Genomic DNA, 21254 nt, shown 5'->3' with positions numbered 1-21254 from the left:
CAATACCTATCAAACGTTACCCTGTAGGAGATCCCCCAAAGTGTCTCTGATGCTCATGCTTGGCTTAAGTGCCACATGGCATATTAGCCACTAATCTTCCAGGCACCAATGAGATTACAGTCTACTGTGGTGTGCACACACACCTATGGTGCTGAATTTGTGATGTGTGTGCCTGATACTGTCTGTGTTGAGTATTTTCCATTTGGGATAATACCAAATTTTGTATGTTTGGCATGATCAAAATATTCCTGTTTCAATTTTGTTTCTTATTTAGACGGAATCCCTGCATCTTTAGTCATCTGCAGACATTATGCTGCATTCTATAATCCAGAATCGGAAATCACCAGCTATGTGTTTTGGGAATACAATCTGCACCATCACTTTATGATGTGACTGGACAACACATAAGATTTTCCAGGCAGGTACAGATTTCATTCACATGAATCAGAACCTGGAATGCAATCTAATGTCTGCAGATGATTTATATTCTCACTCTTTCCTTGCACCAAACGTTCCCACACAAAATGTATGGATTTTCCAACATATGTGTGGAAATCGATCAGCAATATATGCATTATTTTTCAGAAACACAACTTACTGTATGTATAAATTGCATTAAAAACAGAGGAAAAACTAATCTTCCATCTGAGCAATGGCAAGGGGCAGACAGAAGACTTGAAGGTTCACAATGACAACATAAAAAAGCAAAAAAGGTAGTTTTACCATTGAAGTGTGTGTAAACCTAAAACAAATTTATTTATAATTTACGGTATTTTATTCGTTAAGTTAATTTCTACCCTGCCATCCCCATGAATGGGCTCAGGTCAGATTTCAGCATAAAAATCAAGGGTTTAGAGAATATCCATTTACTGGTTTTATAGGCTTAATTGGAAAGAGCTGAGTTAAGGTCTATGCCAGCTTAGTATCTGGAACAGCCACAAAGGACGACATTAAATATGAGACAGTTCAAGGTGAATAACCACAAGCCTCCTCTAGGGACAAAATTCAGATCAGAAAGTGCTATCAAATCCCCTAGCACATACCCTAACCGCAGCTTCAGAGTAAAATGTGCTCAGAGTCCTGAGGACTTAAAAAAAGCCTCACCAAAATGAACAGGGCTTCCCACAGAGGCCCAGCTTTCAGTAAGCTTGATTCGCACTCGTACCTCAAAGCCCTGAAGGCGGCCCAGGTTCATCATGTCATTGCAGCGTTTAGGAACAAGGCACATTAACTCCACAGCTTTCTGTTGGAAAAAAACAGAGAATCAGAATTGGAGGAAAGAATTTTAGTGGGGTCACCCATATATTATCCCTACCACCATCATTCAACCCATGGAATACATGCCACAGCAAGAAAGCAGATGTATTGTGCAGTGGTGTAAACAAAGGCACTACTTAGAGATGATTCAATCTAACCGCATGTTCAGAGTATAATGTACTCACAGTACAATCCTAAAGAGACTTACTCCAGCCTAAGCCCATTAAAATGAATAGGCTTAGACTGGTGTAACTCTCGTTAGGATTGCACTGTTGAGATGTCAAATGCTTTTAGAACTGCCATTTTCTGATCACATGCATAGGGAGACCAACTCTTTTCTAACCTGAGCACCTGACAAATAATGGCCTGCACAAAAGCCACACAGGTTCCTTACTGACATCAGAACTGTGTTCTTTCCAACACAGGCTCTTAAAACTATGCTACAGATCTCACCTAGTTTCCTTTTGTGATCATTTTCAATACCAGATGGAAGATTTAATGCAAGCACACCAACTGGCACAATAAAGAAACTAGTGAGTTCCATTGAATCTAGTGGAATTTGGTTGAGTAAATAAGTTCAGGGTTGCACTCTTGAGATACATAGCAATATAAGCTGTTATTCATAAAGCTAGATTTTAAATTTAACGACTTCAGTCTCTTTAATTTAATTTTTAGATTTATATCCCACCCTATCCCACAAGCGAGCTCAGGGTGGCTTACAACAATAAAACAACAGAGTTAAAACAATATTATAAAAACAGACATTACAAAACAGGAGCAGCACAGTAAACAATCTTGCAGACCTAGGCAGTAAACAGCATGTAGCTGATGTAGGCTTTCCCAACCCTCCCGCCCTGGCTGGGGACTCCCGAATTTTCAGCCTCCTCCCCCGCTCTTAAAAAATCTGGGGGCAGGGGAGAGAGAACATACCTGCCGGAATCATGTTTTACAGCTTGGGATCCGTTTTTAAGGCTGCACAGGAAACAGGAACGGCCCTTTAAGGCTGCACAGGAAACAGGAACGGCCCCTCCCTTTCTTTTCCTGTGCAGTCTTACTTTCTTTGTCACAGCCAGCAAATTCTGCTGGAAGAAGACCAAGTAAGGTAAGTGTTTGTGTGTGTGTGTGAGAGAGAGGGAGGGGGCAGGGAGGGGGGAATTCCCTGGTATGGAGGCCCCCCCCTTTAGAAAGCGTGGGGGGGGAAGGAAATGTCTACTAGGCACTCTATTATTCCCTATGGAGAACGATTCCCATAGGGAATAATAGGGAATTGATCCATGGGTATTGGGGGCTCTGGGGGGGCTATTTTTTGAGGTAGATGCACCAGATTTTTAGTATAGCAGCTAGTGCCTCTCCCCAAAATACCCCCCCAAGTTTCAAAAATATTGGACCAGAGGGTCCAATTCTATGAGCCCCAAAAGATGGTGCCCCTATCCTTAATTATTTCCTATGGAAGAAAGGCATTTAAAAAGGCATGCTGTCCCTTTAAATGTGATGGCCAGAACTCCCTTGGAGTTCAATTATGCTTGTCACATCCTTGTTCCTGGCTCCACCCCCAATGTCTCCTGGCTCCACCCCCAAATTCCCCAGATTTTTCTTTAATTGGACTTGGCAACCCTAAGCTGATGGTTAATAGCATAACATAACACCATCATGGTGAAATGCTGGGGGAAGTGAGGACTTTCAAGGATGCCCACTGGATTAATTAAAAGCCTGGCGGAAGACCTCTGTCTTACAGGCCCTGTGAAACCTTGATAAGTCCCACAGGGCCTGGATCTCCAACAGGAGCTCATTCCACTAGGTAGGGGCCCAGATTGAAAAGGCCCTGGCCCTCGTTAAAGCCAGCCAGATGTCCTTAGGACCAGGGGCTATGAGAAGATGTTGAGCAGCAGACCTCAGAGCCGGGGGGGCGGGGGGGAGGGTTCATATGGGGAGAGGTGGTCCCAAAGATATGCAGGCCCCAGCCATAAAAGGCCTTAAAGGAGAGGACCAACACCTTGAACCAGATCCGGTACTCAAGAAGTAGCCAGTGCAGTTTGCGCAGCACTGGATGCATCCACGCCCGCGTAGGCCTTGATGCCAACAACCAGGCTGCTGTATTCTGCACCCATTGGAGTTTTCAGAGCAGGGTCAAGGGAAGCCCCATGCAGAGAGAGTTCCAATAGTCTAATCTGGAGGTGACCGTTGCATGAATCACTGTGGCTAGATCATGGGAGGTAAGGTAGGGGAAAAACTGCCGGGCCTGCCTCAGATTCAGTGGTAGTGAGTGACCTGTGCCTCCATAGATAAAGAGGCATCCAGGAACACCCCAGGCTCTTCGCCTCAATTGGGTACCATCGAAAGGTGGGAGCCTGATCCCATTCCCCATCCCCTTCTGACACAGACACAGGACTTCCGTTTTTGATGGATTCAGCTTCAGCTGGCTCTGATGCAGCCAACCAGCCACGGCCTGCAATACCTCACCCAGTTCTCCAGGGGCAGAGTCCGGGCGGCTGTCCATAAGCAGATAGAGCTGGGTGTCATCAGCATATTAAACATCTTAGCACCTAGCACGTTAACATCTTAGCATTCAGCACTTTCACTCTGCATTGGATAATTTTGTTTAGTAATTGATTTAATATTGCTGAGCCATAGATAGTGTTCTCACTAACTAAATTTAGCCGATCTGGTAAGATAGTTCAAATTTATAGGAATTAGGGGGGGGGGGATTTAATTATTTACTGAGATTCAATTAATTAGTGAGAATTAATATTATTATTAGTAAATTGAAACCTTATAATTACTACTAAAAAAAATTTGAAATTGATATTTTGTTTAGCTAATTAACTAGCTGAGTGAATCGGGTAATTGATTTGCTTTGGAAATTGGGGATTGAAGTCTATATTAACTGGCTATACTCAGGGATGAAACTAGTAGCAGGGATCAATTTAAACAGAGAAATTAGATTAGGTATTAAGGGGCTGGCAATTAGATTACTATTTTGTAGAGTGATGTATTTATTGTGGTGGTTACTAGATTGGTGTAGACAATCCAGGGGAGACCTATTGAACATACATATGAACATATGAAGCTGCCTTCTACTGAATCAGACCCTGGGTCCATCCAAATCAGTATTGTCTTCTCAGACTGGCAGCGGCTCTCCACCGTCTCCAGCTGAGGTTTTTCACACCTATTTGCCTGGACCCTTTTTAGTTGGAGATGCCAGGGATTGAACCTGGGACCTTCTGCTTCCCAAGCAGATGCTCTAGCATTGAGCCACCGTCCCTCCCCTAACATATGAAGCTGCCTTCTACTGCATCAGACCCTTGGTCCATCAAAGTCAGTATTGTCTACTCAGACTGGCAGCGGCTCTCCAGGGTCTCCAGCTGATGTTTTTCACACCTATTTGCCTGGACCCTTTTTAGTTGGAGATGCCAGGGATTGAACCTGGGATCTTCTGCTTCCCAAGCAGATGCTCTACCACTGAGCCACCGTCCCTCCCCTAACATATGAAGCTGCCTTCTACTGCATCAGACCCTTGGTCCATCAAAGTCAGTATTGTCTTCTCAGACTGGCAGCGGCTCTCCACGGTCTCCAGCTGAGGTTTTTCACACCTATTTGCCTGGACCCTTTTTAGTTGGAGATGCCAAGGACTGAACCTGGGACCTTCTGCTTCCCAAGCAGATGCTCTACCACTGAGCCACCGTCCCTCCCCTAACATATGAAGCTGCCTTCTACTGAATCAGACCCTGGGTCCATCAAAGTCAGTATTGTCTTCTCAGACTGGCAGCGGCTCTCCAGGGTCTCAAGCTGAGGTTTTTCACACCTATTTGCCTGGACCCTTTTTTGGAGATGCCGGGGATTGAACCTGGGACCTTCTGCTTCCCAAGCAGATGCTCTACCACTGAGCCACCGTCCCTCCCCAATTGTGGACCTGCCAGCAGATGCTAGCAGGGCCTTTGGGCCAAATAGCGCTGTGTAGGGGAGGCCATGTTAGGGTCGGGGATTTCAGTCATAACTGGGCAGAGAAGGTATGACGGTGGGCATAGGTTACAAAGACGAGGAGGGAATCGGAGTTATGGAAATGCTCGGACTCCCTCCAACCGATGTCCCATCCCATGGTATGCTGATTGCGGGGCTAGGGTGAACTACCCATCTCCTTCACTGGTGTTGATTAATGCCAGGTCCATTAATAAGACCGCTCTGCTGTGGGACTTCATCGTAGAGCAGCAAGTGGACCCGGCATGTACGACGGAGACCTGGGTTCAGGAAGGTGAAACTGTCGCCTTGAACCAGCTTACCCCACCTAGGTTTGCTGTCCCCCAGTCACGGACAAGTGGGTGGGGGAAGGAGTTGCTGTGCTCATTCAAGACTCTTTTCCTTTCAGGGCACTCCCTGGCCCAAACAGCACTGGCACAGAGCGCACTAGCCCAGTGTGGGAAGCTGAGGAGAGTGTGGCAATCTGGGTGGTGTACCGACCGCCTAACGCACCACCGGAGAGCCTACTTGCGCTGCCAGACACGGTGTCCGCCTGGGCAATGGACTTCCCCAGACTTTTAGTTTCGGGGGATTTCAGTGTCCATGTTGATGATGTGGTGTCTTTGCAGGCGCAGGACCTGGCGTCGTCCATGGAGACACTGGGACTCAGCCAATTTGTATCGGCTCCCACACACCAGGCCGGGCACACACTGGATTTGATCTTCGGGGCAGGGATATTGGTGAATCTGATAACAGCAAATGCTGTTCCATGGTCAGACCACTATGCCGTGAAAGTCCAACTGGACCTGCAACTCCAGTCCTGTTTAGGCGGCGAGCCGATTTATGCTCACCTGCGGAGCCAAATGGACCCAGAGTGATTTCAGGAGGCCCTGCGGGACCTGATGCCCCCCGGTGGGTCGTTAGATGAGCTAGTGGAGGACTGGCATACCCGGCTCTCTACTGCCATCAACGACATTGCCCCCCCCCCCCCGGTGCCCTCTTCGCTGTCGTACCAAAGCAGCTCCTTGGTATTCCTTGGGCCTGCTAAGGATGAAACGACAGCTTAGACGGTTAGAGCAAGTGTGGCAGTGTGCCCGTGATGAAGAGTCTAGAATTTCTTATAGAACGCTTATGAAAGTCTATGAGAAGTCTGCAAAGTCGCGCCCAGCTCAGTTGTTTAGAGTGATTCAGTCTTTGACTACTTTGCCATTAAGCAATCAAAAAGATAGGGAATTGGATATTGGTCCTGAGGCTTTTGTGACATTTTCGCAGATAAAATCTTGACTCTCCACCAGCACCTCTTAGCCACAGTTGATGCAGTACATGAACTGGAAGCCCCTTGGCCGTCACACGGTCCAATATTGGACCAATTCAGTCGACTCACATTGGAGGATGTAGACAGGGTCCTGGCTGCAGTGAAGCCTACTACCTGCTCCCTGGACCCCTGCCCATCCTGGCTTGTGAAGGCTTGCCAGGATGATGTCAGGGCTTCCCTAGGTGACATTGTCAACTTGTCCCTGACAAGCAGGACATTCCCAGAGAAGTTGGAGGAGGCGGAAATCCGGCCACTTTTGAAAAAAACCTTCACTGGACCCTAAGGTTCTAGCCAACTACCGCCCAGTTTCAAATTTATCGTTTCTGGGAAAGGTAGTTGAGAAAGCAGTGGCGGAGCAGCTACAGGCTTTCCTGAATGAAACATCTGCCCTGGACCCATTCCAATCCGGTTTCTGCCCGGGCCATGGGACAGAGACGGTACTAGTCACCCTCACAGATGACCTAAAAAGACAGTTGGACCAAGGCGGGTCGCCGCTGCTGATTCTTCTTGACCTATCAGCAGCGTTTGACACGGTCGATTTTGACCTATTGACTCACCGCCTCGCCGTCACCGGAATAGGGGGGGCAGCCTTGCAATGGTTTTCCTCCTTTCTCCAGGGGCAGGGACAAAGGGTGAGGCTGGGTAAGCAAACCTCTGTGCGGTACCCACTTATATGTGGAGTGCCACAGGGAGCTTTTCTCTCGCCCATATTATTTAAAATCTATATGCGCCCCCTTGCCCAGATTGCCTGGGGTTTCGGTCTGGGTTGTTACCAGTATGCTGATGACACCCAGCTCTATCTGCTGATGGATGGCAGACTGTCTTCTGCCCCTGAACACCTGACCAAGGCATTAGGAGCCGTAGCGGGATGGCTACAGCAGAGCCGACTGAAGTTAAATCCAGCAAAGATGGAGGTCCTGTGCCTGAGTCAAGGGGGGGGGGTTTGTGCACTCATCTCCCACCCTTGGATGGCACGGTTTTAGTGCCAACCCAACAGGTGAAGAGCTTGAGAGTGATCCTGGATGCCTCACTTTCCATGGAGGCCCAGGTCGTGGCAGCTGCCAGGTCTGCCTTCCACCATCTATGGCAGGTCAGGCAACTAGCACCATATCTCTCCTCCTAAGACTTGGCCACAGTGACTCATGCAATCGTCACTTCCAGATTAGATTACTGTAACTCGCTCTACGCAGGCTTGTCCTTGAAGCTGATCCAGAAACTGCAGCGGATGCAGAACGCGGCAGCTCACCTGCTAACTGAATCATCTATACCAAGGGTGGCCAACGGTAGCTCTCCAGATGTTTTTTGCCTACAACTCCCATCAGCCCCAGTCAACATGACCAATGGGCTGGGGCTGATGGGAGTTGTAGGCAAAAAACATCTGGAGAGCTACCGTTGGCCACCCCGACCTGTACGGGTGAGCATGCAGCCGGTGCTTCGTGGCCTGCACTGACTACTTATAGAGTACCAGATCCACTTCAAGGTATTAGTTCTGACTTTCAAAGCCTTACGCGGCCTGGGGCCAGCATACTTGCAGGACCGTCTCTTCCCGTATTTGCCCCGGAGGTCGCTTCGTTCGGCCTCCCAGGGTAGGCTGACTGTCCCCGGCCCAAAAGATGCCCGTCTTGCCTCTACCAGCACCAGGTCCTTTCTAGTCCTGGCCCCAACCTGGTGGAATCAGCTCCCTGGCTTATTAGCCTTTTGTAGGGCCTGTAACATGGAGCTGTTCTGCCAGGTTTTTGGGTGAGGCGGCGGGTATCTGCCCATTAGATCGGTCAGCCTCCCCTACTATATATACACTGTATATCTTACTGCGCTGACTCGCTGCACTGTCTAGCTGCACCAACTCATCAAAACTGTTCTGCCGAGCTATTTGTTTATGAAATAATTGTAATTACTTTTATTAATATATGATTTTAATGTGATTTTATTATGTTGTGCTCTGCCCTGAGCCCCCACGGGGAATGGGCAGAATTTAAATAAACTATTAATAATAATAATTAAAATAACACAGCCCATATCTTCGGACAATCTGGGCGAGGGGGTGTATATAAATATTAAATAGCATTGGGGAAAGGATTGTCCCCTGTGGCACTCCACATTCTAGTGGGTGCCGCTGAGACAATTCCTGCCCCCCCCCCCCGAGAGCCACCCTTGTCCCTGACCATGGAGAAAGGAAAGGAGGTCAGCCACTGTAAAGCTAATCCACGAATCCCTGCACCAGCGAGGCGGTGGGCCAACATCTCATGGTCAACCATATTGAATGCTGCTGACAGATTTAACAGTATCAGCAGCGCCGAACCACCACAATCCAGATCCCTTCAGAGATCATCTACTAAGGTGACCAGCACTGTCTCTGTCCCATGGGCAGGGTGAAAGCCAGACTGGAAGGGGTTCAGGGCATCAGTTTCCTCCAAGAAAGCCTGAAGCTGCGTTGCCACCACCTTCTCCACTACGTTGCGCAGGAATGGTAAATTCAATATTGGACGGTACGTTAGTGAGGACTATAGGATCCAAAGATGGTTTCTTCAGGAGAGGGTGGATCACTGCTTCCTTCAAAGCCCCCGGGAATGTCCCTGATAACAGGGAAGCATTGTTTATCTCCTGCAGGGGAATCCCTACCTTATCACTACTGGCTTTTACCAGCCACAATGGGCAGGGATCAAGGAGGAAGGTGGTTGGTTTCGCAGCCACCAGAGTCTTGTCAACCTCCTCCTGAGAGAGCGGGCTGAACTGGTCCAAGACCAGACCCAGAGATGGCAAGGGGCCTCCAGTTCACATATTGTATCAGATGTAGCTGTGAGGTAACAGCGGAGCGACAAGATTTTATTTGCAAAATGATTCGCAAAAGCCTCACAGCCAATAGCCAATTCCCTAGCATTTGGAATGCCTTGAGGCAAAGAAGTCAAAGACTGAATTAATCTGAATAATTGTGCTGGGCGCAATTTTGCAAATGCAATGGAGGCCACACAGAACTCCTTCTTTGCGTCCTTCATAGCCATCTCATAGGTCTGAACAAAGGACCTATAGGATGCTCTTGAAGCTTCATCACGAGCTCTTCACCACACTCTCTCTAGCCATCTCAGCTCTCGCTTCCTCTGCCTCAGCTCCACGGAATACCAAGGGGTTAAGCGATCATGAGGGAGAAGAGAGCACCGGAGGGGCGACCACATCAATGGCTGCGGAAAGTTACTGTCATGCCAGTCTTCCACTAAATCATCTAACGGGCCAGCAGGGGGAATCGGATCCTGCAGAGCCCTTTGGAACACATTAAAGTCCATCAGGCTCCATGGGTGAACATAAATGTGCTTGCCATCTAAACAGGGAGGGCTAGGTGTGCATAGCTGGGTCTTCAAGGCAAAGTGGTCTGATCACAGCACCACATTTGTGGTAATTCAGTCCACCATAATCCTTGAGGCAAAGATAAGATCCAGCGTGTGTCCCACTTGATGTGTAGGAACCAAAACAAATTGGGAGAGCCCCAGTGTCACCATGGATGACACTAGGTCCTTAGCCTACAAGGAGGCTGTGTCTTCAGCATGGACATCGAAGTCTCACAGAACTAAACGTCTGGGGTACTCCAATGCCCAGACAGACACCACCTCCATCAGGCCAGGCAGGACATGGGGGTGTTAGCCAGACGGAACACCAGTCAAATGGCCAATTTCTCCTTGGCTTCCCTCACCTGGCCACACATTCAATGCCGGCAATCTTTGTGTCAGGGAGTGTGCTTTGCAGCTAATGTTACTGGAAAACAAAGCAGCATAAGAAAAAGTATCTTGAGAATGACAAAGAAAAAAACGATTTCATTCAATTTCCTCAACCAGCTTGCTTTAAATTACCATACAATAAACATACCTCTGTCTCTGAACACTCCAGTCCAGCTTTTTCACTATATTTTAGAAAGTCCTACAAGAAAGAAACACATCTCCTTAAAATGATTTGTGAGAAGCCTGCCTTGATTAAATAAAATCCTAAATCCACTTCTTCAGTAAATGAAAACAGAGAGACTTTTCCGTGCACTTGGGAGAATAAATAACAGAAACAAGAGCCAAAAGTTGCTAATCAATGTTTGAAATATCAGGGATGAAGAAACTACATCTGAAATAGGCAGCCACAGGTCAAAGAGACACGGCTTTTCCCAAAAGACTTTCAAAAGAAACACGAGGTTCTGAAGTCTCAATTCTTTCTGTACTTCAGTGACAAATCTGTGTATCTCCCTATCCGAATACAGTTCTTAAGTTTTCTGAAGAGCTATATAGAACATTAGATGTACTTGCCTGACGTTTTATGGATGAGAGTTTATTAGCATTTATTTTTAAAATTACACAGTATACCACACAGCAGATATTGAAGCTACATACATTTTATTATAGCTCGATAAAATATTTGCTTATCTATGTGTACATGTAGCTGGTATGTACAGAAAGCTAAAAGGAAATTGTATGAACCCAACACTTTGTTATAACATTCTGTATTTATGTTAAGAAGGAGTAAACCCTGAGTCAATTTTTAGACTCCGCATTAGACATAATTTTCCACCTACGATATTTCTGTCTATGTATCTTCCCCTTGCCTTCTGAATGGAAGCTACTGTATTGACCCAATAATCCACTCTCAAACTTGGGGGGAATTTTGTCAACTGTTTCAATGCAGCACAAATACACCACGCTCCAGAATGCACATGCAAACTCCTGCATGCACCTAAGGAGCATCTTAGTTCTTAATCTCTATTGTTGGCAACTGCTTTGATCTTTTTTGCCATTACCAGCATACAGATGTTTTCACGGTCTTTTTCCTAGACACATAATAGCACTAGTGTACTTCCTTTCACCTTGAGCAGAAGCTGGTACTTGGTTATTCTTTGAATGGGTTTGATTAAGAAGTCACTGAGAGTTAGCCGCTGGCTTATTTCTTGTTGTACTTCCTGTAGAATAAAGTATGTAATATCAATATTAAGTAGTTTCAGGATAGCAAAATGACACTGCCGTCTTTCTGAACACAGCAGCTAGATTACCCTATAGTAATGTTAACAAATCCCAATAGTTCAAACATTATTTATTTATTAGACTTCTATCCTGCCCTACTCCACAAACAGACTCATTAGAGAAAGAGACCAAAACATTAGGGAAAGAGACCAAAACAGCTGTATATGAAATCAGAATTATTTGCCCTTTTGTTTTGGAGATGCTGTTAAGGACTAAAGCCTGAAACCTGCTTAAAACACAAAAAATTCCTGCAGAGGAATGCAAATGCCCTTATTGTCCAGATCAAGTAGACCAGTGGTGGCCAACGGTAGCTCTCCAGATGTTTTTTTGCCTACAACTCCCATCAGCCCCAGTCATTGGCCATGTTGGCTGGGGCTGATGGGAGTTGTAGGCAAAAAACATCTGGAGAGCTACCCTTGGCCACCCCTGAAGTAGACTGTCTCTCATATTGGTTTAGTATATTTCCAAAACAATACTGCACAAAACAAATATATTATTCTTTGGAAAAAACAGCTAACAACGATTTCCGAGAAGCAGACACTGTTCTATCTGCTATCAAATAGGTTGCGAACAGCATGATAGATGTGGCAGTTATTCTCATTATGGTGTCAAGAGGAAACTGACTTTCATTCCCACATTGTTGGGTTTTGGGTATGTGTGTGTGCGTGAAAGAGAAACTGGATAAATAGCTAATGGCTGTTGAATCTAAGGAAAGGAAAGGAAAACACCAAAAATTTGCAGACTAAAGGTGATATCAGCAATGGTTTGTGTGAGAATCCTGTAATTTAGAGGAGATTTCGATACCTGAGGGCTGAGAATCATTTAAATATGAATACCTCGCTTTGTTCCCCAATGGGAACCCCAAACAGCTTATGACATCATTCTACCTCACAGAGTGATTGTTGTGAGGATAAAATGGAAGAGGGGAAGGCAGGCTGAAAGACTGGGTCGAGGTCACCCTGATGAGAGAGAGGAGCGGCAACCTGCTGCCAAGTATGAGTTAGTGTTCCCTAAAATTCATAGAAGACGGGGTTCCAGCAACCCAAGCAGGAAGATGCCGGATAATAGGTGTTGGAGGCTCTGTATGGAAACATGATCAAAAAGCAGAGACCCCACCATACATATGTTTAACCTGCAACATGAGGCACCCAGTGGAAAAAGAGCCCAAAAACTTACCTCAAAATATGGACCATATTCTGCTACTATGTATTCAGATTTTGGTTTGTTTTGACAGTACACTACATACATATGCAGTCTTCTCTCCTATGGAAACAAAATTTACACAGCTGCTTGAAATTAAGCCACGGACTTATATCACTGCAGAACAGCAAGAGAAAGCAAAGAAAATCAGAACCAATCAAGACCTGGTACAAATTGAACCAGGAAGACCATTCCTGCAGTGAGTGAGTGGATAAATCCCATAATCCCCCAGTGCAGTTAGCATCATGTGCTACCCTGGCATTCCACATAGATGCCAGATTAATACAATTCCACCTTTTGTGCAAGAGAAGATGGCATGAATTGGATGTCAGCACTTACATAACACACAGCATTGCTGCATTTGCTGCTGAGATTTTGTGTATTTTCAGGTAAATCATTGAGAAAGGTGAACAGACAAACAGCAGCACAGTGCTGCTAACTAAAAGGCCTATAAATTTCTTTGCTTGACTATGGCAACTGTAAAAGGCAACAATTGTTCCAGCCAGCTAGAATCTCCTTTATGATGGTCTCAGGCTTCTGCATTAACAGCCTCAAAGTTATTATAACTTCCCAAGACTGAGGTATGTCTCAGGCCATTTCACAAGACCATGACGTTTCAGTAGGGTTGCCAAGTCCAATTCAAGAAATATCTGGGGACTTTGGGGGTGGAGCCAGGAGACTTTGGGGGTGGAGCCAGGAGACACTGGGGGAGGAGCCAGGAGCAAGGGTGTGACAAGCATAATTGAACTCCAAGGGAGTTCTGGCCATCACATTTAAAGGGACAGCACACCTTTTAGAATGCCTTCGTTCCATAGAAAATAATGAAGGGTAGGGGCACCTTCTTTTGGGGCTCATAGAATTGGACCCCCTGGTCCAATCTTTTTGAAACTTGGGAGGTATTTTGGGGAGAGGCACTAGATGCTATACTGAAAATTTGGCGTTTCTACCTCAAAAAACAGCCCCCCCAGAGCCCCTGACACCCGCGGATCAATTCCCCATCATTCCCTATGGGAATCGTTCTTGGAGGTGCATAATGGCTGTGGGGGTGGAGCTTCCCCCGCCGGCCAGCTGGCTGGGGGAGGGGGGAAGCCTGTATAACCAGGGGATCCCCCGCTGGGACCTGGGGATTGGGAAGCCTATGTTTCAGTGATCAGAACCCAGACGTAAGGCCATCTATAACAAGGGCATGCCAGTTCTCAAACCCCATCAAAAGTAAATGTATAAACTGGAGTGAAAAACATTTTACTGGAAGTTGTGGTTTTGGTCCCTAATCCCTTTGAAGTTATACATCTGTTGTTTTCATTAAGACACACATCCTGTATGTACACACACTCGCTTCAGTCAGGAAGGAAAACCCTACACAACATTTGAAGCTGCATCCTTTAAGGGGGGGGGGGAGTTTTTGAGCCAGGATTACCCACTGAGACATGCATGCATTCTATTTAAGTAACAAAACTATTAAGTGAAATAATTTAACACGGCTTCTTGGAGTATTTGTCAAATTTACTTTTTGTTCAGAAAGCACAAATGCTTGCACAGAGTTTTATGATTTTAAGAAAATTCAGACATTAGCAGTCTAGTATCTTAATTTCAAGATCTAGATCAATGTGTTGTTTTTTTAAAAAAATAGGATACTAACTTACATGCTTGATGAACAGCTGTGCTAACTGGTCATGCTCCTGAAGGCACTTTTCCAGCTCGGCTAGGAAAAAACTGCAATTAAAAAGAAGATGAAGAAGAAGATATTGGATTTATATCCCGCCCTCCACTCCGAAGAGTCTCAGAGCGGCTCACAATCTCCTTTACCTTCCTCCCCCAACAACAAACACCCTGTGAGGTGGGTGGGGCTGGAGAGGACTCTCACAGCAGCTGCCCTTTCAAGGACAACCTCTGCCAGAGCTATGGCTGACCCAAGGCCATGCTAGCAGGTGCAACTGGAGGAGTGGGGAATCAAACCCGGTTCTCCCAGATAAGAGTCCGCACACTTAACCACTACACCAAACTGGCTCTCCAGAAAGGGAGGGGGCTAGTTTCAATATTCCTTTTCAATACTTCTTGCTCAAATGCTACATGACTTTACATAGCGGCACCACAGCACAAGAGTTGTAGCTGTCCTCCTGACCTGTAGCTGTCCTCCTGACCCAGACAAGCCTGATCACATCAGGTCTTAGAAGCTAAGTAGGGCCACCCTGGCAAGTATGTGGATGGGAGACTCCTTGGAAGACCAGCAGTCGGGAGGCAGAAGCAGACTGCATCAAGCCACTTCTCTGAATGTCCTCCATGCCCCAGTATGGCTCACCAGAAGTTGGGATGAATTCAAGGCATGCACACACACAAATACAAAAATTACTAATAAAAAAGTTGTATTAACTGAACTGCTAGAATAAAGCCCATGCAGATGACCTTTGAGTAGCTTGTTCATCTAATTTTCAAGAAGAATTTCACCCCCATCAGTTGCAGATGTGTGATAAAGTGCTTATTCATCTCTACAGTCTCTGTCCAATTCCCAAGTATCATTTCGCCAAACTCCAAACCCAGTCAACAAGTGTAGCATGGCTCCTACCCCATTAAATAGGATCTTATGAAGCACGAAAAAGAAGGAAATTCTATAGAGTTTCTGAAGTGTCATGAACAGTAATGGGTTTCATGTCTAGAGCCTTCCTCAAAATGCCAAGAAGCTTGCTACTTATTATTAACAAAGAAAAGACATCAACTCTAGTCTCCCTGTTGTAAATAAACAGTGCTAAATGCACACTTATTTTACAGAAGGCTGAGAAAGTAGAGAGGGCATTGTCCTGTGTATTATATCAGCATTTTACCTCCTGCACATCAAAAATTCCCGTTTTGCTTGGACCCTACGCCTTCAACATGCGCCCCCCCCCCTCCCCAGTTTACAAGAAGTTTTCAAATCAGTTGGCAAGACTGCAGTATTGAACATTTGATTTTAATGCTGGAGTCCACAGGTCCCCCATGACAAGTACAGGCACATGATTTTAAAACAGTAGGTTCTGAAATGTGACCAGAGCAATTACTAATCCCCAAGTGCTAGGGACCAATGCAATGCCGTTAGTCTCAATAACCAGCATCCACTATGGTCTGAGAAGGGGCTAGGTCTTTGCCCTTCCCCAGTCTCATGGCTATAACAGATGGAGAAGCTGATACTGTGAACCACTCAGAAGCATTTCCCTCCCCAAATACAATTAATAGAACTTGTGAAAAGAGATAGCATATGGTATAGGAAGGTCCAGAAGTAGAACGGCCAGCCTCCAGGTGTGGCCTGGAGTTTTCCTGGATTAGTTCCTGATATCCAGACTACACATCCGTTCCCCTGGAGAAAATGGTAAATTTGGAGGCTAGATTGGGCGGCATCATATTCTTCACTGAGTCCCCTCTTCTCCTGAGACTCCATCTTCTTCAGGAACCACCCCCATCCCCCAGTCTCCCATGCTAGAGCAGGCAACTCTACCCAGGTAGCCTGTCCTCCTTGCGGAGGATCATGGGGCAGAAGAGCAATTACTTAGAAGCAATGTGGAAAGGGTCCTCTTAAGCAGGAAATATGGAATCCACTCATCTATCCTTACGAAGCATTAAAAGGACAAATGTCAGATCTGTAGCACTTTAATCCATATGGATGAACATGTTTTTTTAAAACTCCTAACATGGAACCACCACACACACCAACCTGACACAAAATGTGCTTTAGCTTGAAAAGTTAAAAGCATCTTGAAGTCCTACTAGATGCAGGGCCGGCATGTGGAAGCAGGTGAAGTAGGCAATTGTCTAGAGCGTCAGTTCCCAGCAGGAGTGAGGGCAGGCGCCCCCTCCCCACTCGCGCCATCCCTTAGCCTCTGCCGCTCTTTCGGCTGTCAGCATCCGATCCCTCAAAGCCGAAAGAGTGGCATTTCCCTTCGCCGGTGTCCTCCGAGGGTGCTGGAGAAGGGAAAGGCCAATTGTTCTTTCAGCTCAGAGCCGTAAGAGCAGCGTTTCCCTTCAGCAACATCCTCCAAGGGCACCAGGAAGGGAAGGGCCAACTGTTCTTTTGGCTTTGAGGGATTGGAGGAGCTTCCCCCGATCCCTCAGAGCCGAAAGAGCAGCATTTCCCTTTGCCAGCATCCTCTGAGGGCACCAGGAAGGGAAGGGCCGACTGTTCTATTGGTTCTGAGGGATGGGAGGAGCTTCCCGATCCCTCAGAGCCGAAAGTGAGCACTGAGCGCCCAGCATGATGACGTCACTGTGACGTCATCAAGCCGCGTGTGAAAACTTTCAACGGGGGGGGGGGAGCACGTGTTGGGGTTCTGCCTTGGGCGCCAGAACCCCACATGCCGGGCCTGACTAAATGTTCAGAATGTACTAACTTAGCACTTATTTCAACCATCCCAAGATCTGTAGCATCATACCTGAGGTGTGTGTGTGTCCTATGCATTTGGAAATAGTTATTTATAATATTATAAACTTACTCTTTGTGCCAATCATAAATCTGGTGAATGTTTCCAAATACAATCTTATCTTTCCCTTTCATATCTTCGGGGACACCTTTTTCTTCTATCCTTTTCATGAATCCCTTTAACAGAAAATCAGTGATTAAACAGACTGGAACAGTAATTAACTTCACTTTTTATGCAAATGAATAAACTACATATGCTATTTAGTGGCATATGTAGAATGCAAATGAAGAATAAGCCACACATGCTATTAAGTGGCCTTTTCCCTGCTGATGCTATAAATACCTTCATAATTTCAGTTTCTTATTTTAGGACATTATGGTTATAAATCATGTTCAAGTGAGATTTAGAGATTAACTACATACCTACAGAGCGTAAGCAAATGAAATTTAATAGTAATTATTAAAGTGCAATTAGAATGGTTTGCACAGACAGTCTTATCAAATTGTTTCTCACTTGCCCCCTGGAAGGCAGATTAAATTAACCATCTTCAGTTTATGAAGAAGACAAACTTAACAGTGTCACTCCTTTACAGAAGAACCATTTAGTTTGAGAAGTTACAATTTGAGAAGTATATTCAGTGTAGATTATAACTCACCTCCACCACAGTTCCTAAGTCCTTGACGTAGTCTTTCTCCGTTTGTATTAGTTCATTTAAAACAAACCTAGAATTCAAAAGATTAGCTTGTTGTAATGGTCAAGGTAAGCACCTGCCAGGTACATATTTTTTAAGGAATTATTTTCATTACAGGAGGGCAACATCAGGGCGAGCCAGGCTAAGAAGGATCCTTGTTCAGTGGACAAACTGGAATGCACTTAAACATCCCAACTGACAAGGGCTGAACAAAATTAGGTTAGTTCCAAGAAGCAGAGACAGTGAGAAGAAGATGGGCGCTCCCAAAGATTTCTATACTGTAAAGCAGTGCTTTTTTTGTAGCAGGAACTCCTTTGCATATTAGGCCACACACCCCTGATGTAGCCAATCCTCTTGGAGCTTACCGTAGGCACTGTACTAAGAGCCCTGTAAGCTCTTGGAGGATTGGCTGCATCAGGGGTGTGTGGCCTAATATGCAAAGGAGTTCCTGCTACAAAAAAAGTCCTGCTTTAATGGCGGTTCTGTTGTGGGACTGACCGGGACTACTGCTATCGTAGTGACTGGGGTCCCTTAATTTAAAGTGTAGTTGGCAACTTTAGACCCTGGGATAAGTGTTTGCAGTGGCCTAGCCTTCAGCTGTAGTCCCTGAGGCTGGCAGGCCACCTGTAAGCTGTTAAGAATCATTTGGAGTCCCCTTACAATCCCTGTCAAACTAGATCATTTCCATCTAGCCTAGTTAACGTGTCAAATTTGAGATTAGCTAGGGGGATTATGCTTTATGGTTCCCCCTAGAGGCTAAAAGATGGGAAGTTTTCTTCCCCATTATGCTGAGCTGAGGCTTACACAGAAGGTAACCTTGGAACTATTATTTTTGATTGGGAAACTTGGGTTTTGTATTTGTATTTTCTGGACTGAAATGCTGTTTGCCTAAGGGCTGTTGTGAGTAACCTACCTACTGACTGCATTTTCATTTTATGTTGACAACTGGTGGAACCACCAGGGTAACTTGAGTGAAGGAGCCTGCATTCTAATAAATCTTAAAGAAGCGACCTTTTGAACTGGTCTTTGTCAAGGCTTGGCAGACGTTTCCAGTGGCCTTAGACCCTGCTATAGAGGATTCTACTCTGGGACTCTGAGTTTGGCCAAAGAGCCTGCATAGAATTACACCATCACCAGAGAAACAGAGTAGGCTGGCGGTCTGCTTCCTGTAACTATCGTACCAGCCTGGTGGCAGCCAATAAATCAACTGTGCCTCTCCTGCCAGGACTCCTGTCCAGCCTCCCACCAGGAAGCCAGGGGAGAGTTGGAGGACGGCAGGCTGAGCACTACAGCTATACTTTTGAAATTTTCTTGACCTTCACTCTGGTAAAATGACATTTATTTTTTACAAATGCACCAAGCAGCTAAAGCTTTCATCAATCTACCAATGAAAGACTGACCCTAAAGAAATCAATTTACCATTTTCCACAGCTTGCAACTACAGACAACTACAATTCCACAACTACAATTATAGACATACTCCCTTACACTCCTGTTAATCAGGACTGCGTATATTCTCAAGGTGTACAGCTCAAGTGTGGTTATTTGGTGCTGGGCCCAGAATTCAAGTTCCTTAGAACCTCAACTTACATTTCACTTTTTAAAAGTTTCTAGATCTTATGACTATGAATGTATAATAAGAAGGATGTTAAAAAGTCACAAAGGACAGGAGGACTAGAGAGTAGGACTTTTAAAGGGGTCAAGGACCTTTACAGATCTGCACACTTCCTTGGTTCTGGCTATCAGCAGAAGCACTATGCGATGCAATATCCACAAATTTTGTTTTTATGATCGATGCAGATTACATAATTCAGCTTCTCATTATGTGGAAACTGGATTCTCTTGGTACAGAACATTTTAGGTGAGTGCAAATAATACATCGCTACTAAGACCTCCTAATGCCTCAATTATCCAGAGAATCATTAAAGTACTTGGTAGGCTAGAGAATAAAAAGACCCCTACACTGAAAGAGACAAAAATGGACACTGAACAGGTTAAATCCAAGCTCTGTGTAAGCATATTAACCAATTCGGCCACTAGCTCCCCCCTCCCGATGTATGGTTGGACACAGGACACCACATTAATGTTGCTTCTTAAGGCTGTGCAGATCCGCTTCGCATATGAGAAAAGTTCAAGATTCCATGTGAATTCCTAAGGAAGTACCTCAAAAGGGGACGGTTAGTTGCCAACAGTGTCAGAGAGTCATCTGTTTTTGTAGAGTACAAAACAGAGGACTGAGGGAAGAATGTTCTAGTGCAGGAATATTGAACTCATTTATAATGATGTGATGCAATAACTGAATAAGAGCACTTTAAAGACGCCATCAGGGTCTTTAATTTTTTAATGTAATTGATTTTATATATATGTATTTTTTACTGTTGTACATTGCCCTGAGCCTGGCGCTAGCTGGGATAGGGCGATTCATTAAATGTAATAAATAATAATACTAATATGAGGGCCGGATATGACATAAATGAGACCTTGTCAGGCTGGGCCATGTCAAGCCGGGCCATGTGTGCACCTATTTAAGATTAGGTAGCAGAGATATAAGCGTTTCAAAGGACACAGACAAACATGACAAAAAAACCCACCTTAAAATAAAACATGCTTAAAACATTAGCACTTGTTGGTCTTAAAGGTGCCTTCTTTGTGTTTCTCCCATGGGATCCAGGGAACTGGGCAAAGGAAGCTCTGGCTCTTCCCCATCCCCAAGGTACCAGGAGGGGGAGGAACCTCAACCAATGGAGAAAATTGAGGTTTTGCTCTGAAGCGCCTGTGTGATTGAGCAAGCCTTGCAAAGCAAGTTGAGATGCAGAAGGAAGCGAGAGAGAGGGAGAAGGAAGCAGACAAGAGCCCGTTGCTTGGGGGCCTGATAGGAGCCCTCCGAGGGCCTGATTTGGCCCCCGGGCTGCATGTTTGACTCCCCTGTTCTAGTGGAACAAGTGGTATAAAGTAAGCTGTGTACAGGATGCCCTAACCTGGATAGTCCAAGCTAACCTGATCTTGTCATATCTCAAAAGCTAAGCAGGGTTGGCCCTGGTCAGTAGTTGGATGAGAAACCACAAATGAAGACCAGGTCGTGGTGGAGAGGCAGGTAATGGCAAGTCATTTCTGAATGTCTCTTGCCTTGAAAACCCTATGGGTTGCTGTAAGTCAGCTGCAACATGATGGCACTTTCCACCACCACCATGTACAGGGTAGTAGTTGATGTGGGTCTAGGACTGGGAACACTTGGATTCAAATTTTCCTCTAGCACAAAGATATCTGGGGGATACTGGACCAGTCACTTTCTCAACCTAATGTACCTCACAGGGTTCCTGTGAGAACAGAAGGGAGAAGGACTGTGCATGGAAGGCAGAAGTAGGATTAAAGTCACATACTACAAAAGAAGATGATTTAACACTACATAGGAGTAATAATCTGGCTCTCCTTGTATACAGTATCCATAGTATTTTCTCAAATGGCAA

General features: G+C 45.5%; 1 protein-coding gene across 9 annotated transcripts in view; it reads right to left on the bottom strand.

The window, feature by feature from the left end:
- The window catches only part of KALRN (kalirin RhoGEF kinase), an 837912-nt gene that overhangs the window by 85704 nt on the left and 730954 nt on the right, over nucleotides 1-21254 (bottom strand). For all 9 annotated transcript variants that reach the window (XM_060262792.1, XM_060262795.1, XM_060262793.1 and 6 more), the window contains 7 exons: nucleotides 17752-17818; nucleotides 17169-17272; nucleotides 14355-14424; nucleotides 12688-12774; nucleotides 11358-11450; nucleotides 10382-10432; nucleotides 1166-1243 (listed from right to left, as the gene is read on the bottom strand). In XM_060262792.1, the coding sequence (XP_060118775.1) occupies nucleotides 1166-1243; nucleotides 10382-10432; nucleotides 11358-11450; nucleotides 12688-12774; nucleotides 14355-14424; nucleotides 17169-17272; nucleotides 17752-17818 (550 nt within the window). The remainder of the gene's footprint in view (nucleotides 1-1165; nucleotides 1244-10381; nucleotides 10433-11357; nucleotides 11451-12687; nucleotides 12775-14354; nucleotides 14425-17168; nucleotides 17273-17751; nucleotides 17819-21254) is intronic.

The sequence above is a fragment of the Heteronotia binoei genome, chromosome 21 (assembly GCF_032191835.1).
Source record: "Heteronotia binoei isolate CCM8104 ecotype False Entrance Well chromosome 21, APGP_CSIRO_Hbin_v1, whole genome shotgun sequence".
NCBI lineage: Eukaryota > Metazoa > Chordata > Lepidosauria > Squamata > Gekkonidae > Heteronotia > Heteronotia binoei.
Note: the sequence above shows the minus strand (reverse complement) of the source record. Positions and strands in the feature narration are given on the sequence as shown.